At 36.5% G+C, this 14,037-nt stretch overlaps 1 protein-coding gene across 1 annotated transcript in view; it reads right to left on the reverse strand.

Moving 5' to 3' along the window:
* Window positions 1-14,037, reverse strand: part of CCDC132 (coiled-coil domain containing 132) — a 95,135-nt gene that overhangs the window by 51,870 nt on the left and 29,228 nt on the right. The window contains exons 11-13 of the mRNA XM_009330581.1: window positions 14,013-14,037; window positions 11,339-11,479; window positions 6,927-7,062 (exon numbers count right to left, since the gene is read on the reverse strand). The exon at window positions 14,013-14,037 is cut by the window's right edge and continues 74 nt beyond it. Coding sequence (XP_009328856.1) covers window positions 6,927-7,062; window positions 11,339-11,479; window positions 14,013-14,037 — 302 coding nt within the window. The remainder of the gene's footprint in view (window positions 1-6,926; window positions 7,063-11,338; window positions 11,480-14,012) is intronic.

Genomic DNA, 14,037 nt, shown 5'->3' on the forward strand with positions numbered 1-14,037 from the left:
GGAAAGGAAGAGAAAGATTATTTCTAGCGTCAGCAAGGAATTTGGAAGATATCCAAGGCCATGGACCAAACTGCCTCAGTGGGATTACATGCAGCTTCCACCCAGGGAGACAGCACTAAGGCTGTGAAGCACATTCAGCTGTTAAACTGTGAGATGCTACCACAGGGCTCAAGTGCAGCTCCAGCAGCTTTTCATTCATGAGCTGATCTCATCAATGCAGGGACAGGATTTTAGGCAGTCATTCAAAACTAGCAAGGACAAAAATGCCACCTGTATACTTAATCTCTGTCACAATAGTGTTCCTTAGATGGTAACGTGCTACCAGGACCACAGTGAGAGCTAATCCTGACTGACCTTTGCAGTTCTTCATTACTAGGCTTCATAGTTTTTTCCAGAAAGTCTCCTGGCTTAATTTCACTTTCCTCAGAGAGAGTAGCAATTTTTCATGTCTAATTTTGCTGTCTACTGAAGAAGAGTCCAGAACCATAAAGAACCTACATCTGCCCTCCATTTGCCAGCGCTAAGAAATTTTTTGTCAACAACAAAAGTGCTCTTTCCATGTGTCCTGGTTTCAGCAGGGATAGAGTTAATTTCCTTCCTAGTAGCTGGTACAGTGCTGGGTTTTGGATTTAGGGTGAGAACAATGTTGATAACACACCCATGTTTTAGTTGTTGCTAGGTAATGCTTACACTAGTCAAGGACTTTTCAGTTTCTCCTGCTCTACCAACTGAGAAGGCTGGAGGTGCACAAGAAGCCGGGAGGGGGCACAGCCAGGACAGCTGACCCAAACTGGCCAAAGGGACATTCCATACCATGTGACGTCATGCTCAGTATATAAAGATGGGGGAAGAAGAAGAAAGGGGGACACGTTTGGAGTGATGGGGTTTGTCTTCCCAAGTAACCATTAAGCGTGATGGAGCCCTGCTTTCCTGGAGATGGCTGAACATCTGCCTGCCCATGGGAAGGAGTGAATGGATTCCTTGTTTTGCTTTGCTTGCGTGCACGGCTTTTGCTTTACCTATTAAACTGTCTTTATCTCAACACACGAGTTTTCTCACTTTTACCCTTCCAATTTTCTCCCCCATCCCACTGCGGGGGGAGTGAGCGAGCGGCTGCGTGGTGCTCAGTTGCCAACTGAGGTTAAACCATGACACCATGTCAAGCCTTGCCCTGAAACCAGACCATGCAGGCTAGATGAATACGAGCCCAGTAAGGAATGGGAGGCCAGATACAAGACTTCAATCAGCCTTTTCAGATATGTGCAGAATAAACCTCCACAGCATTGTCTGGACCACTGCATATTTAAAAGGAGGAAGGAAAGAGTCATCCACTGAAGAAGAATGGTTATGACTGGTATCAGGTACTGACAATTCAATTAAACCAAAAAACAAAAGAGCACAGCAGAATCTGACCATGTTCTGACCATGTTTTTTTCAGATCACGCGGTGCTCACTGTCAAGTGAGCAGAGTTTTCTTCTGTAACAATCATTAATCCTAATTAGCACTTATCAGTGTCTCATACTCCCAGTCCTGGGCCAGACTCTCTGTAAGAAGAGCAGCATGATATGCATCTTCCTTCTCCCCATCAACCATCTGTTTTCTGCTTTGACCTTTTTCAGAGTATGTTTCTCAGAACAAGAACTATTTGCATTTCCCATGTAAATAAAAAAAAAAAAATTCCTTCTAAATATATATATTACCTATTATATGAATGCTTATATAATAGATAAGCATAATAGGAACAACAAAAACATGAAACCTTCAACACTTGTAGCTCCATTTAAATTAAGCAAATGTGGGGAATATGGTTACAGAGAAGGATGCTGGCCTTACTTAATTTCTTTCAAGTGGAGCTATTTCGTGTGTCTGGACGTGTTATTAAATTATGATCCTTATCAAAATCTGAGGGAGCTTCATCTGTGAGCTAGGGATTATGATGGCGAACGTATGAACACTACCAAGAAGAATCTTCAAGCCAGTTAAGTTAAAATTAGTCTGCCCATGAGGCTAGACCTCAAGAATACAGAACCAGTACAATACTATTTGCAGCCAGAATGTAAACGCTCTGGTACTTTCAATTGAGTAATTCCTCACAATTAAAAACATAATAAAATATATTCTGGAATTTGGGCTTATATTCATTTCTTCCAAGGCTGCAAAACTGTGTTCAACTCTTTTCTGTTTAAAGACATTGAGACTGCTTTTGCAGGTGGACTGAGAATTAACACTAATTACTCAAAATGAGAAGATAAAAGGCTGCTTGATGTGAAAACAAGACTCAGACATAATTCCATACTATATCTACTGTTGCAGGCCACTCAAAGAAAATTTTTCTTATGAAAGAAAAGTCATAAAATAAATATTAGCCACTGTATACATAAATTATTATTTAGTAACTGTACCTAAATATGCTCCTCTTCTCCTGAAAGCAATAATTCTGACAAATGCATTTTCAAAAGTGATTTATCATGGAAGATTAAACAAAATATAAACAGAAAGAATAACCCAACTAGAGAAACACTAAGCGGATTTATCCTTTCTCTGGCGATATGAGTAAACAAAACCAGCTATCTTAGTCAGAGCACGCTCTTTAGAGGTTTCTGCAGCCTCCTCTCTTCTACACTTCTGCAGAGTGAAGCCAAGCCTAAACGCGTCAGTGTCTTTGACCGATTCTCAAGACTAAGACCATAGTCTTAGTCATAGACTCTGACCACAGAGTCATATGGATGCTATTGTTCAATAAAAATCCACGCAATATTCTCCCTGGCAATCTCCTGGCGCTCCTGGTTTATGGCCAGTCACGCTAAGAGTTCTTGTTTCCAGTCTTTTCATGAACTGTACTGCAGCTAATTTCACACATGCAAACATATGAATTTAGGATAATTTCCTTGAAAATCAAGGATTGGACAAAGGTCCACAAGCATTTACACTTTTTGCTTTGAAGAATTTGGAACAGGTAGCAGAATACATGAATATTCATAATTTCACATAAAAATATGAATCCGAAGCATCCCAAAGTTATTCTTCTAGAAGCCTGGTTTAAATTTTTCAGTAATTTTTCAGGTTTCTCAGTATTTCTTTAAAATTTGTAAAGGCAGCCTTCAGTCATAACAAGAGGTTTTTGTTTAATCCTTGCTAGTCAGATGGGGGAAAAAAAAAAGAAAAAAGGAGGGGAAGAGGGGGAAGAGGGGGAAGAGGGGGAAGAGGGGGAAGAGGGGGAAGAAACAAAGAAAAATGATCAATCAAATCACTGTCCTCTAGCTTCATTCTTTGACTACCAAGCAGGTCTTGCACAGAATTTATGTAGTATTATAAATTGAATGTTCTGAAAATTAAAATGGCTGAAATTAAATTACATCTTACATAATTTTCTTCTTGCTTTTCAGTGAATCTATTACAGCTATTACAGTTGTTACCAACTTTTACCACTAGGATTATACTTGCAAAATCAGGAGTTTAAATGCTATAGTGATCATTTTGCTGCTCAGTTTCAGTTCTTCTGTTAAATTAGTGTCTCAGGAATACATGGGAACTATATCAATGTCACAGTAAATTTTATGAAATGTGAAAACCCAGCTGAACCAGGCAGGACCCCGCACAAACCAACTCGACTTTGAAGTTCACTCTGCTTTGAGCAGGGAAGACAAAATGACCTGCACAGGTCCCTTTAAAACTCATTTTTTCTTTGATTCTATACTACAAACACAAACAATGCTTTGACCATGACCAACAGTGCAATGGAAAATTTTCCAGTAAGCAGTTTATTTTCAGGGATGACAACCCCTATCACAGCAATTTGCTGTTTATTGTTCAAACAACAAAATCACAGAATAAGTAGCAGCTCATTAAATGTGACATAGAACTCATTTCATGCTATGTAGATACTTTTAGTTCACTAATTTTATCTTCAGTATGATTAAACAACTCCTACATACGAACACTTTATTCTATCTTTCCAACAGTATATTAGAGCAATTAGTTAAGTGTTATTATTGATGATTCACAGAACTATCAATACCATACATTTCACTATGATTTACTGATACTCTGTTGTAACACTTCAGCAAACTAAGTCTCATTAGTATTTCCTATTTCATGAAAAGTACTAAAATATGTCTCATGCTTTAAAAATTTTTAGGATTACATTTATATCTAGAGATAATTATCTGTTTCCATTTAGTTTATTCCAAGTAGGGTTTTTTTAATTGATCTTAAACAAAGTAATCCCCAAAGACCAGTCCACACTATAATTGACAGAACAACTGCAAATTCTGAACTCAATTCTAGGGAAAAAAAATAAAAAAGCCTCAAAGAGTCTCCCCTATAAACATTCCAAACAAAAAAAATCCTGTTGTAAAAGTATTTTCTATTCCATTTTGCTCTTCAGTCTCAAACTAGACTAATTTTCAGAACACAAATAAGCAGAATATTTAACGATATAAAGCAGACATACCTCTTTCCTCAGACATGCAGAAGGACAATTATTTACAAGTTATGCAAGGTGCATTTTAACATATGTAACAGGCATTAATAATCACAAATACATGACACACCATCTAGATGAAGTGCAACCTCCTTTTCATAATCTACACAGGACTTCTTTTGGATAAGCTTCACTATTAAAATAGAAATTCATGTCTTCTAAGTCCAGCTTCTCACTTCTATAGCTGGGTTTTGCCCTAAGGTCAAGAGTCCCTCAACCCATTTAAGGTACTTTGTAAGACTGCTGACATTAACTGGCACAACAAGAGGAAAACACTGGGACAGCTTTGAGTTCTCAAAATTATAAAAGCCAGATACACATGCAACAGTTAAGACTGCTCCTTCTATTGCTCCAGTCTATGGGGTTTAATTGCAGGAACAATTTTAGCATAATCTCCTGAACTGCCTCCATGGTTCCTTCTGATATACCCACCCTTTCTACAGCAATTTTACTCTTTGGCTTTAGCACGTATCACAGCTATTAAATCAGTAAATATGGAATGAGACTTCCATGTACAGGTTTAATAATTACTACAGCATGAGCAGTGACTTTTAGAAAAAACAGACACTTGGTAGATATTTATAGTCCCTCTGAAATTAAATTATACTTGTGAAATTCCCTTTTGTATGCTTTATCATTGCTAAGGTATTTGAAAAAGTGATTCAGTAGCTCAAATTTATTCTAGTTGTACATTACAGCTAAGCCACAGTGTCTCCAGAGACTTAAAAATCAAGTGACAGAAGATTTAGTGGATTAGTAGTAAACATACCAAAACACTCTGGCACACATTTAAAAAGCAATGCATTTAAAATTACTCATGTGACTGAATATACCACTTTATTAGGCTTAATGGTTCCTTTAAAAGGTTTTGCAGTGCAAATGAGTTTCTTTCTTCAGGATATCACAAGTAACCACACTAAGGGGAACTATTTTTAAAATTACATCTGGAGCTGAGCAAGTAGTCTACTGTGATAATGCTTCCATGCAATAAACTCTTTATGATACCTGCTTTATTTTACACATGCAAAGATCACAATAAAATTAAAACAAGAGAAGGAAATGTAATTATCTGATGTTATTTTAAAAGTAAATATTATTGAGAATGAGCAATTCACTCAAAACTTTAGAACCTTTTTTCAGATAGTGCATCTCAAAATTAAATATTTCAACTCTGAATTTTAATTCTGATATACTTATAAAAACTTTCACCTGAAATAACAGTTTCAACAAATCCACGGGGGTTTTTTACTTTTTTATTTTTTTAAGATTCCACACAATACAGGAAGGACACTCCTAAGAAAATATTTTCATTATTTTTTCAAATTTAAAGTAGGAAGACAATGTTAACTAGCATAAGTTTCATTCTTTTTAAGACTTAAAATCTGTAATAAATCTAAATTTTGAAAGAAGTGTTGGATTTCAAATACATTGTAGGAAGCAGGGTGTTCCAAGATCTGTTCTTGACTTCTATTTCCAATTTTGTTTCCCTTTCTTCTTATCGTCTAACGTAAAGGATACAAGTTTTATGCAAATCAGGCAAGGAGGAATAACTTTTGCAGCAGTCCTACAGTCCTTGTCCTTTGACAGAAGCCTCCTTTTCAGTAAGAAAACCTATCTGATTCAAATAAATAGGAGTTTTGCATAAATCTTAATATTGTAAATTTCACGCTCTGCCCTCTGCCAAACACAAGCATCTTGGGTTAGTGGGGAAATAAAGTCTGTCTTCAGACATTTTATATTAATTTAGAATACGTCCAGCAAAATGTACTTAGGAGGACTTAGACAGACAATAGACGAAGGTTTTGTGCTTCTGTCCTAAAAACACAAACTGGAACAACAGTAAAAGAAAACCAAAATTATACTTTAAGACGAAATCTTTGCCTTTTCCTGTAAGGGTATCAAGGAAATTGTGACCGTATCTTATGATGGATTCACTAGTATAGATGACATACAACATTCAGGAAATTGGATTTCCTGAAAATCACGATGACAGATTTACAACAGATTCACTCCCTATTGTTTCAGTCACCTTTCCTAGTACACAATCCAGTATCCTAATCTACTAAGCTTAATATGCAGTGAAAATATCAACACTGATCAAAAAATCTGAAATTTCACATTGGTCCTATATTAAAGGGAAAAATCCTCAGATTTTGTAGTGATCTACCACAGCTGACTTCCAACTCAACAATAAGCACTGTTCAAAATAAAACTGTTTATATATGTAATAATGGCATACAGACATATTAATTAAAAAATGAGCCTTATACTGAAGACTACAAAAATCCAGTGAGTATTTAAGTCCTTCCTGCACACTATAAGCAATAATGCTGAAGGCACCGAGTCAAGACCACAAAGGTACCGACACACAAATTGACAACTTGAGCATAAGAAAAGTTATTTCCAAATATCAGAAGCTTTGTTTCCATAACAGTTTCTTACCAGAAGACACAGCTGCTGCCTCATCTTGGTCATGATTCTCATGCCACTGCATCGTTCGGTAGTAACTGAGCATGACCTCCCAGAGGGCTTTGCAGAGATCAGCAAGGCATGGAATGTAGCTGTCTGATGTAATATGCTACAGAAAAACAAACAAAATAATATTGTGATACTTAACAATTCTGTTCATTTTTTGCAGAGGCAAAACAAACCACACAAAAACCTCCATATCCATACAGCTGAGGTGCTTGATGTATATCAGTTTCCTTTTCAAAAGTATTTGAGAGCTGATGAATGCCTGATTTTAGTCAACCAATCAAATGCTGTCTGAAAGTGCAAAGCTTGTTAGTTAGCGCCTTTTTTTTTTCCTTTTCCAACTGGCCCATATATTAACCACCTCTTATATTTATGGAACAGCAAGGTAGATAGAGAAGTAAAGCCACACAGTCTAATGGTCAGCACATCTCACCATCAAAGAGGAATGCAGCCACCCCTATGACATGCAGACACTGCGTCAGTTCAATGATGCAGATACTTGTACTTCAGTAGTACATAGAAGCCATCCTGGCTGGTGAGCCATTGGATTGTATGCTGTATAAAGTAGTTTAAAAGCAAACAAGCAAACTTAGATGGCAGCTGTCCTACCTCCCCAATCCACCCTGCTCCAAAGAACCAGTTGTGAATTAAGATATTCATTGCTACTTCAGTGTCCACAGTTGACTTCCGCAAGGCTAGTTAGCTTTTACCATGTGGGTACCGCACGCTAACCCAAAAATGTGTATCCAAGATGATACAAAAGCTTTGGCATTACAGTTACAACAAAACTCTTCAAAAATAGTAACAGCTTCTGCAACAGTGATGTCAACATAACCACCAAAATAACCAACCATGGATTCTATAGAGAGCAAACCCTTAATCAAAGCAATCAACCCCCTCTGAATTGCATCCTCATCCACTGATGTAACTGTGGCTTTCTACACACTGTGTGTCCTTCCTGAGCAATGAATTGCAACAAAACCTTGATAAGCTTGAATGTTATGTTTGATGGATAATAAACATTAGACTGGACAGATTTCTTCACAAATGCAGATGCATCACTTAGGCCCCTCCCATTTTTCAGCTTTCAAGTAGAAAAAAAATTGTAAACTACATGTCTTTACTTTCTATTTAATCATGTTCTCTTGCTTTCTAAGCTTAAATAATGCTCCTGGCAGTAGTAGATACCACCCAATCCATATTCTCCTACAGCCTGCTTATGATCAAGGACTCTCAAAAACTGTTCATTAGCATTAATAGATGTCATTAGCAAAAGTATCTGGAGGCCTCATATTAATTGTTATGTCTTTGCAGTTTGCATGGGTTTTTCTAAGTTAACTATTACTCTGATTCTGTTCCGTATCAAACCAGAGCTGCCTCAAAGATATAAATCAGGCATTCTGGACACATCAACAAAAAAAGAAAAAGTCAAGTTCTTGGTGCATAAAAAAAGTATCAATTGAGAATACTACTGTTTTTCTAAAACACCCTTTAATTGGAGAGTTGATATACATTACTGACTGCATTATTGAGACACTTTAATCTCAGATACTATAGACCTTTGCTAACGATGGAACAAAATAGGGTAGTAAGTTTATCATTTAAACAATAAGTTGCCCTGCCATTTCAACAGCTGTTTCAGCAATTTCCTCTGCCAACTCATCAGAAAATGTTACTCTTAGTGTATTTCAGGGCTTTTAGTAGCTATAAAAATCTAAACTTTGGTTGTGCAGATCACTATACTTGATATATTGGCTTCCAGGTGGCCAGGAAGAAAGGATCACTTACTAAATACCAAGATAATTCCATTTAGATGAAGGAAATAAGCAACTGAATTTCTTTGAACTTATGCAGAATAAAGGAAATCAAAGCTTGAAGATGAAGCAGCCGAACTCTCCCCTGTCCCACTAGTATTCCAAAGGAGAAAGGATGTAAGAGTTAGAACATGGCATATCGCTAGGAAAAGAAATGCTCAACAAGGAAATAGTGACTCAGAGTGCACAGACACGTAACTTACATAAATGGCTAAGAATTACTGAAAACATTACTCTTTTAAAAAAGCTGAAATTATTACAAAATCCAGTATCTGACTTCCAGAAAAGAAACAAACAAACAAAAAATTAAAACAAAGAAAAAAACCCCACCATAGTCCCCCACTACCCGTGTAAAATGGAAATGAGCTAAATAAGTTCATCTTTCTAAAGATTTTTAGAAACACACCACAGGAGATCTGCCCAAAAAGGAAGACTTTAATTTTGTATGACTTCCATTGTTTAATTAGAGTAAGCACTCCATAACCACTTATACGTTAAGAGCATCCTGGCTTAACAGTGTAGACAGGTTGAAGAGGGTTCTCGCTGGAACTAGACACAGAGAAAGCAGGCTCGTATTTTAGTCTTAAACAATTTACTCCCTGACAACTGAACGTAAGAGATGAAAATCTGTTGGTATTTTTTCTACAGGAAGTTAGAAATGGAATTGCTATGATAGTCCAGCTTATTCAGCACTCTGAGTTTCACAAATGCACTCCAACAGGTAACAACCAACACTGAACAGCACAGTTTGTAATAGAGACCAAAATTTCCCAACTGCAGCCTGTTCCCTAAGTACCTAATTGTTACTAACAGTGTAATGAAAAATTAAAAAAATCAATAAATTTCAAAGAAATTACTGCAGTATTCATAGTACATTATAGCCCTAAAATTTGGGCACCTTCCTTTATACAGACTGCCAGATTCCAGCTATTGCAGGCTCACATAACTAAGGCAGCATCGCATGAGGGTTCTGCAGAAGGAAAACCAAATAGAAGTAATGAGGTAATAATTTTGTAACTGCACAGTTAAAGCCACTCTCTTTCTGTGTGTTACAAAATACGGTATTTCCAGTGATCTGAAAGATCCTTCTGCACTGGTAAGGATTAACAGCGGCACACAATCTGTATTTTAGAAGATGCCAGGAGGAGCTCAGTAGTACTATTTGTAAATGTAAATAAATGGGCTTAGTATCATAAATATTAGCAAAGAATGAGAAATAATACTGAAGGGCATATAGAAGTATAAAGCAAAAAAACTCGGAAGAAAAGTGCATTAGAAACTAAGAAATGAAAACAAAAACACCCTCTGAAGACTTAAAGCAGAAGAATGAAAGGGCTGCAGTCTGGAGAACAGAGATCAGGGTTTGCTGGCTTTCTTCAACTAGAATTCATCTCAGGTAAGTGCAAATACAACCTATCTGGAACCTTACTCATTCTGTTCATTAACACTTCTGTCAATTACTCCCAATAAATTAATTTTTCATAATGCACTTTAACTCATATGAAGGCTCTAAGATTATGTAAGCCTTCTAAGTCAAAGGGGCACCTCTTCACAATGAAATGGTTTTCAACGCAGATGTGTTGTTTACTAGTTGAAGCTACACAATCCCAGGAGAACTGAGAAGTGAAAGAGCAGAAAAGTGGATCAGAATATGAATTTTAATCTCCTTGTGACCGTACTTTGATTTAATAAATTGCAACTGAGGGGGTGGGTTCTTGAGTTGATAAAGTATGATGAGGGCTTAGTCTGTGACTGAAACGAATGAAGAACATTCAAGATAGAAACATAATTTCAAGTTTTAAATCAATGTTACAACCACCTAAAATATCTCACACTCTCTCTCTCCACCACCGAAGTTTAAGAAAATTTATCAGGGTGTAAGATCACAAGTGAAAGAATTAAAGAGTGAACTAAAAATAGTACTGAAAATACAGTAATTCATTCTAATAACATTTTAAAAACAACAAACAAAATATACACACGCAAGAAACTGCATCTAAAATCTACACTAGAGGAAAATACAGGGTTATGCCCAGTCCATGATCTGCCTATCATCAGGCTTTTGCATCTCAATATTACAGCTGTTCCTTACCTTGATAGCAAAAGTGCAATGAATCTGATGCAATATTAGGAGTAATGGGAAGACTCCAATTAAGTTAATATCTTTACAAGAATCCTTACTGAAATGCAGTATTACAGAAACTGTGAATACAGCCAAAACGCACTGAAATAAAGTTCAAAACTAACAGTGATTCTAGTAGCTAGCATATTACACTCAAGACATGTGAGTTTTGAAATCTTGATCTCCTGTTTGTATCCTACGATTTACTTCTTTACATTTAGTTAGATGTTGTGTACACTAACTCCAAAGTGCTAAGATTTAGTGCAATCAAAATCAGCATTAAGTTGTGAATAACCAATCTCTCAATTAGCCTGAGCTGTATTAAGAAACTACAGTAGCTGTAGGGTTATTTTAATAACTGAGTCCCTACTTACATAAGGTACACTTACAACAGTGGTAAAATTCAGATTAAAAAAATATACATATATGCAAGAATTACATACTGTACAGAGGTCTTTGTACTGTAACTTCTGAAACTTGGTGTCTGTGTTTCCTGCACACAGCTCCACATATCCAAGGACTACTTGAAACACAGTGTTGTGAATGGCTTGAGTGAAGTGCATATGTAACTGGTCCATTGCTGTCTGAAAGAAAAGGAATAACATAAAATCAAATAGTAAAATTCAACTCGTCATATGCTATAGTCTTGTAATGTAAGTCTTTTTCAGTACTGAACACAGGAGATTGTAAGCATGGCCTCCAATCTTTGTTTCAAAAATACGTAACATAGGACTTGACAATATTACAATATGGCAATGTAAAACAGTTCACGTATTACCAGTAAAATCAGTTTCCCCTGCCATCCTCCCTCTATAATTCACCAGTTTTTTTACATTATCACTAGTAAATATTAATTTTACGTGTATATAATATATTTAATTGTAGAATTTACTCATTCATTCATTTACCCTCCCAATCACTGATGAATGTTTCAAAAAGAAATGAATTGAGATCAGTGCTTTTTTTCTCCACTGGAAACACTTCCAACTAAAATAAAAATATTTCCTTTGCAATTACTAAAACTAAAACCACAATTACAAAGTCTTCAATCCATCCACTTGCCAAACTGAGTTCCTCCTTGAATATAAAGTAAAATTAAGTGTTACAGAAAGGCATGCACATCACATCAATAAATTTCTTACAAAAACCCTCTTTGCAATAAAAACAAAATATTACATTTGTTTAACAAAACTTACTTTTTCCAGAAAAAAAAAATATCAGTACATGTACTAAACACTGATGACTATATAACATATAAGTTTTGCCATATTCATGCCCGAGTTTCAGGTCAGGCTGTTTCCCTGATCCTTTGTTAATAACCTGTACATAACATTAGTCCATTTCACACACTGAATTTTCTGTTTCAAGATATGCTAATAATCGGTATATATGGTATGTAATAGATTAAAAAAAAAATTGATATGCCAGGATGAAGTTATCAGATTCTGCAGATTTGAAAATGGTCAGTTTTGCTACTTCCTATTTGACATTCTTAGCTACTGACAAGAGCTGAGAACTCAGTTACCCCCATAAGAAATGAACAAGCAATTCTGCTTCAATCCTATCGCAAATAGCCGATCTTCTGCAGACAGTCCTATCTTGAATTAGTCAAAGAAAACAGAATGACAAATGAAAACATGAAAAGTACTGAAGACACTGAAGGTTCTTCTCATTTTGTTTAATGAGGAGGGGTCAAAGTGGGAGATAATTCAATAATGATGCAACTAAATTCTTTCCAGGACAAGTTCAAAATACATACTTCAATAGTAATAAAAAGAATGTCAAAAACAAGCCACTGTCATGAGAACAGAGCAGGCAAAACCATGCAGTAACAAGTAACACTTTTGTTTTGTTCAGAAACTTCATTCCTCTCCAACAAAAAGTCTGCCTTTCTCAACATATGCACTAGGCTTCGGAGCAGTGAATGTACTCTATCTACTTTTGTTCAGTAAATAAAGAAATTGCATACAGTGCACTAACAAAGGAAAAGTCTTATTAATCTTCTCCCCTGATTTCAAGTTGCAGTCTTTAGGCACTCCAATAATTTTGCACGTTGTCAAAGTATGGGAAGAGAAATCCGTTTCTGTCCTATTGCAGAGCTACACTGTTATCACAGTCAAGCCACGGAAGAACAACCCTACTTTGCTAGAAAGGTTCTAATTAGAAAGAAACAAAAACCAAACAAAAAGTTAAAAACAAACCCAAAAAAGGCATTCTAATGTCAGCCACACTTCTGAACACTGGGAAAAAATATTAAAAAAACCCCAAGCATAATACAGAACAAATGGGGTTCTTGTCCTGTCTTCACCGGGGGACAGGCGCTTTGACGTCATCTTTAGCAGCTAAAGCTTTCTGGAGGAATCTCTTCTCTAAGCAAAACATCATTGCTGCACTGGCACCACCATGTTTAGCCTCACTATGTTACGAACACCAATCACTGGCAAAAGATGCCTTCAGCACTTTCTCCTCTCCTTACTCCCGTTTACTTCACAGGAGCTTGGTACTGGCTCCCACACATCGTATCTGCTTCAGAAGGAAATGGGTTCACTGCCTTCCCAGAGAAACCATCCTAAGCCTCAAGACAGTGCACCAACAGAAGAGAACTACATCCTATTGGAGAGTTTAGACCTACTCCTGTTTACATATAAAAGGCCCCAGGCACACAGAGATACAACTTTTAGGACGTGTCCACAGTATAGGTTTGGCATGCCTTGTGTCATGTTTTGTTGCCAAAAAAATATCCCCTCACATCTTCATTCCTGTCACATTCGTACAATATAAAATGGGAACGCACGCATACAAGGTACAGGTTGTGCACAACTCAGTAACAGGGACCTAGCTATGAAAAATAGTACTCACATACCCAAACACAATAATGCAAATAGCATTATAAATAGAGCTGAAGTTACAGTTATACCATGTCCAAAAAGCTACATGTTACAGCAATACACAGTTTGCCTTTAGCAATTACTGTTAAATTATTTGAGTATTATAAAAGTCCTTGTATACTCAGCAAGATTCATCAGCATTAGGAAAATAAATTTCCACCACAGTACTCAAAGCTTCACCCTGATATACCACTGTTCTTTGTCACTTACTCAGGAGATGAGTACTAACCTGTGTTTTTCCAAGCAGCCTGTAA

Source organism: Pygoscelis adeliae, unplaced genomic scaffold, assembly GCF_000699105.1.
Source record: "Pygoscelis adeliae isolate BGI_AS28 unplaced genomic scaffold, ASM69910v1 Scaffold27, whole genome shotgun sequence".
Taxonomy (NCBI): Eukaryota; Metazoa; Chordata; class Aves; order Sphenisciformes; family Spheniscidae; genus Pygoscelis; species Pygoscelis adeliae.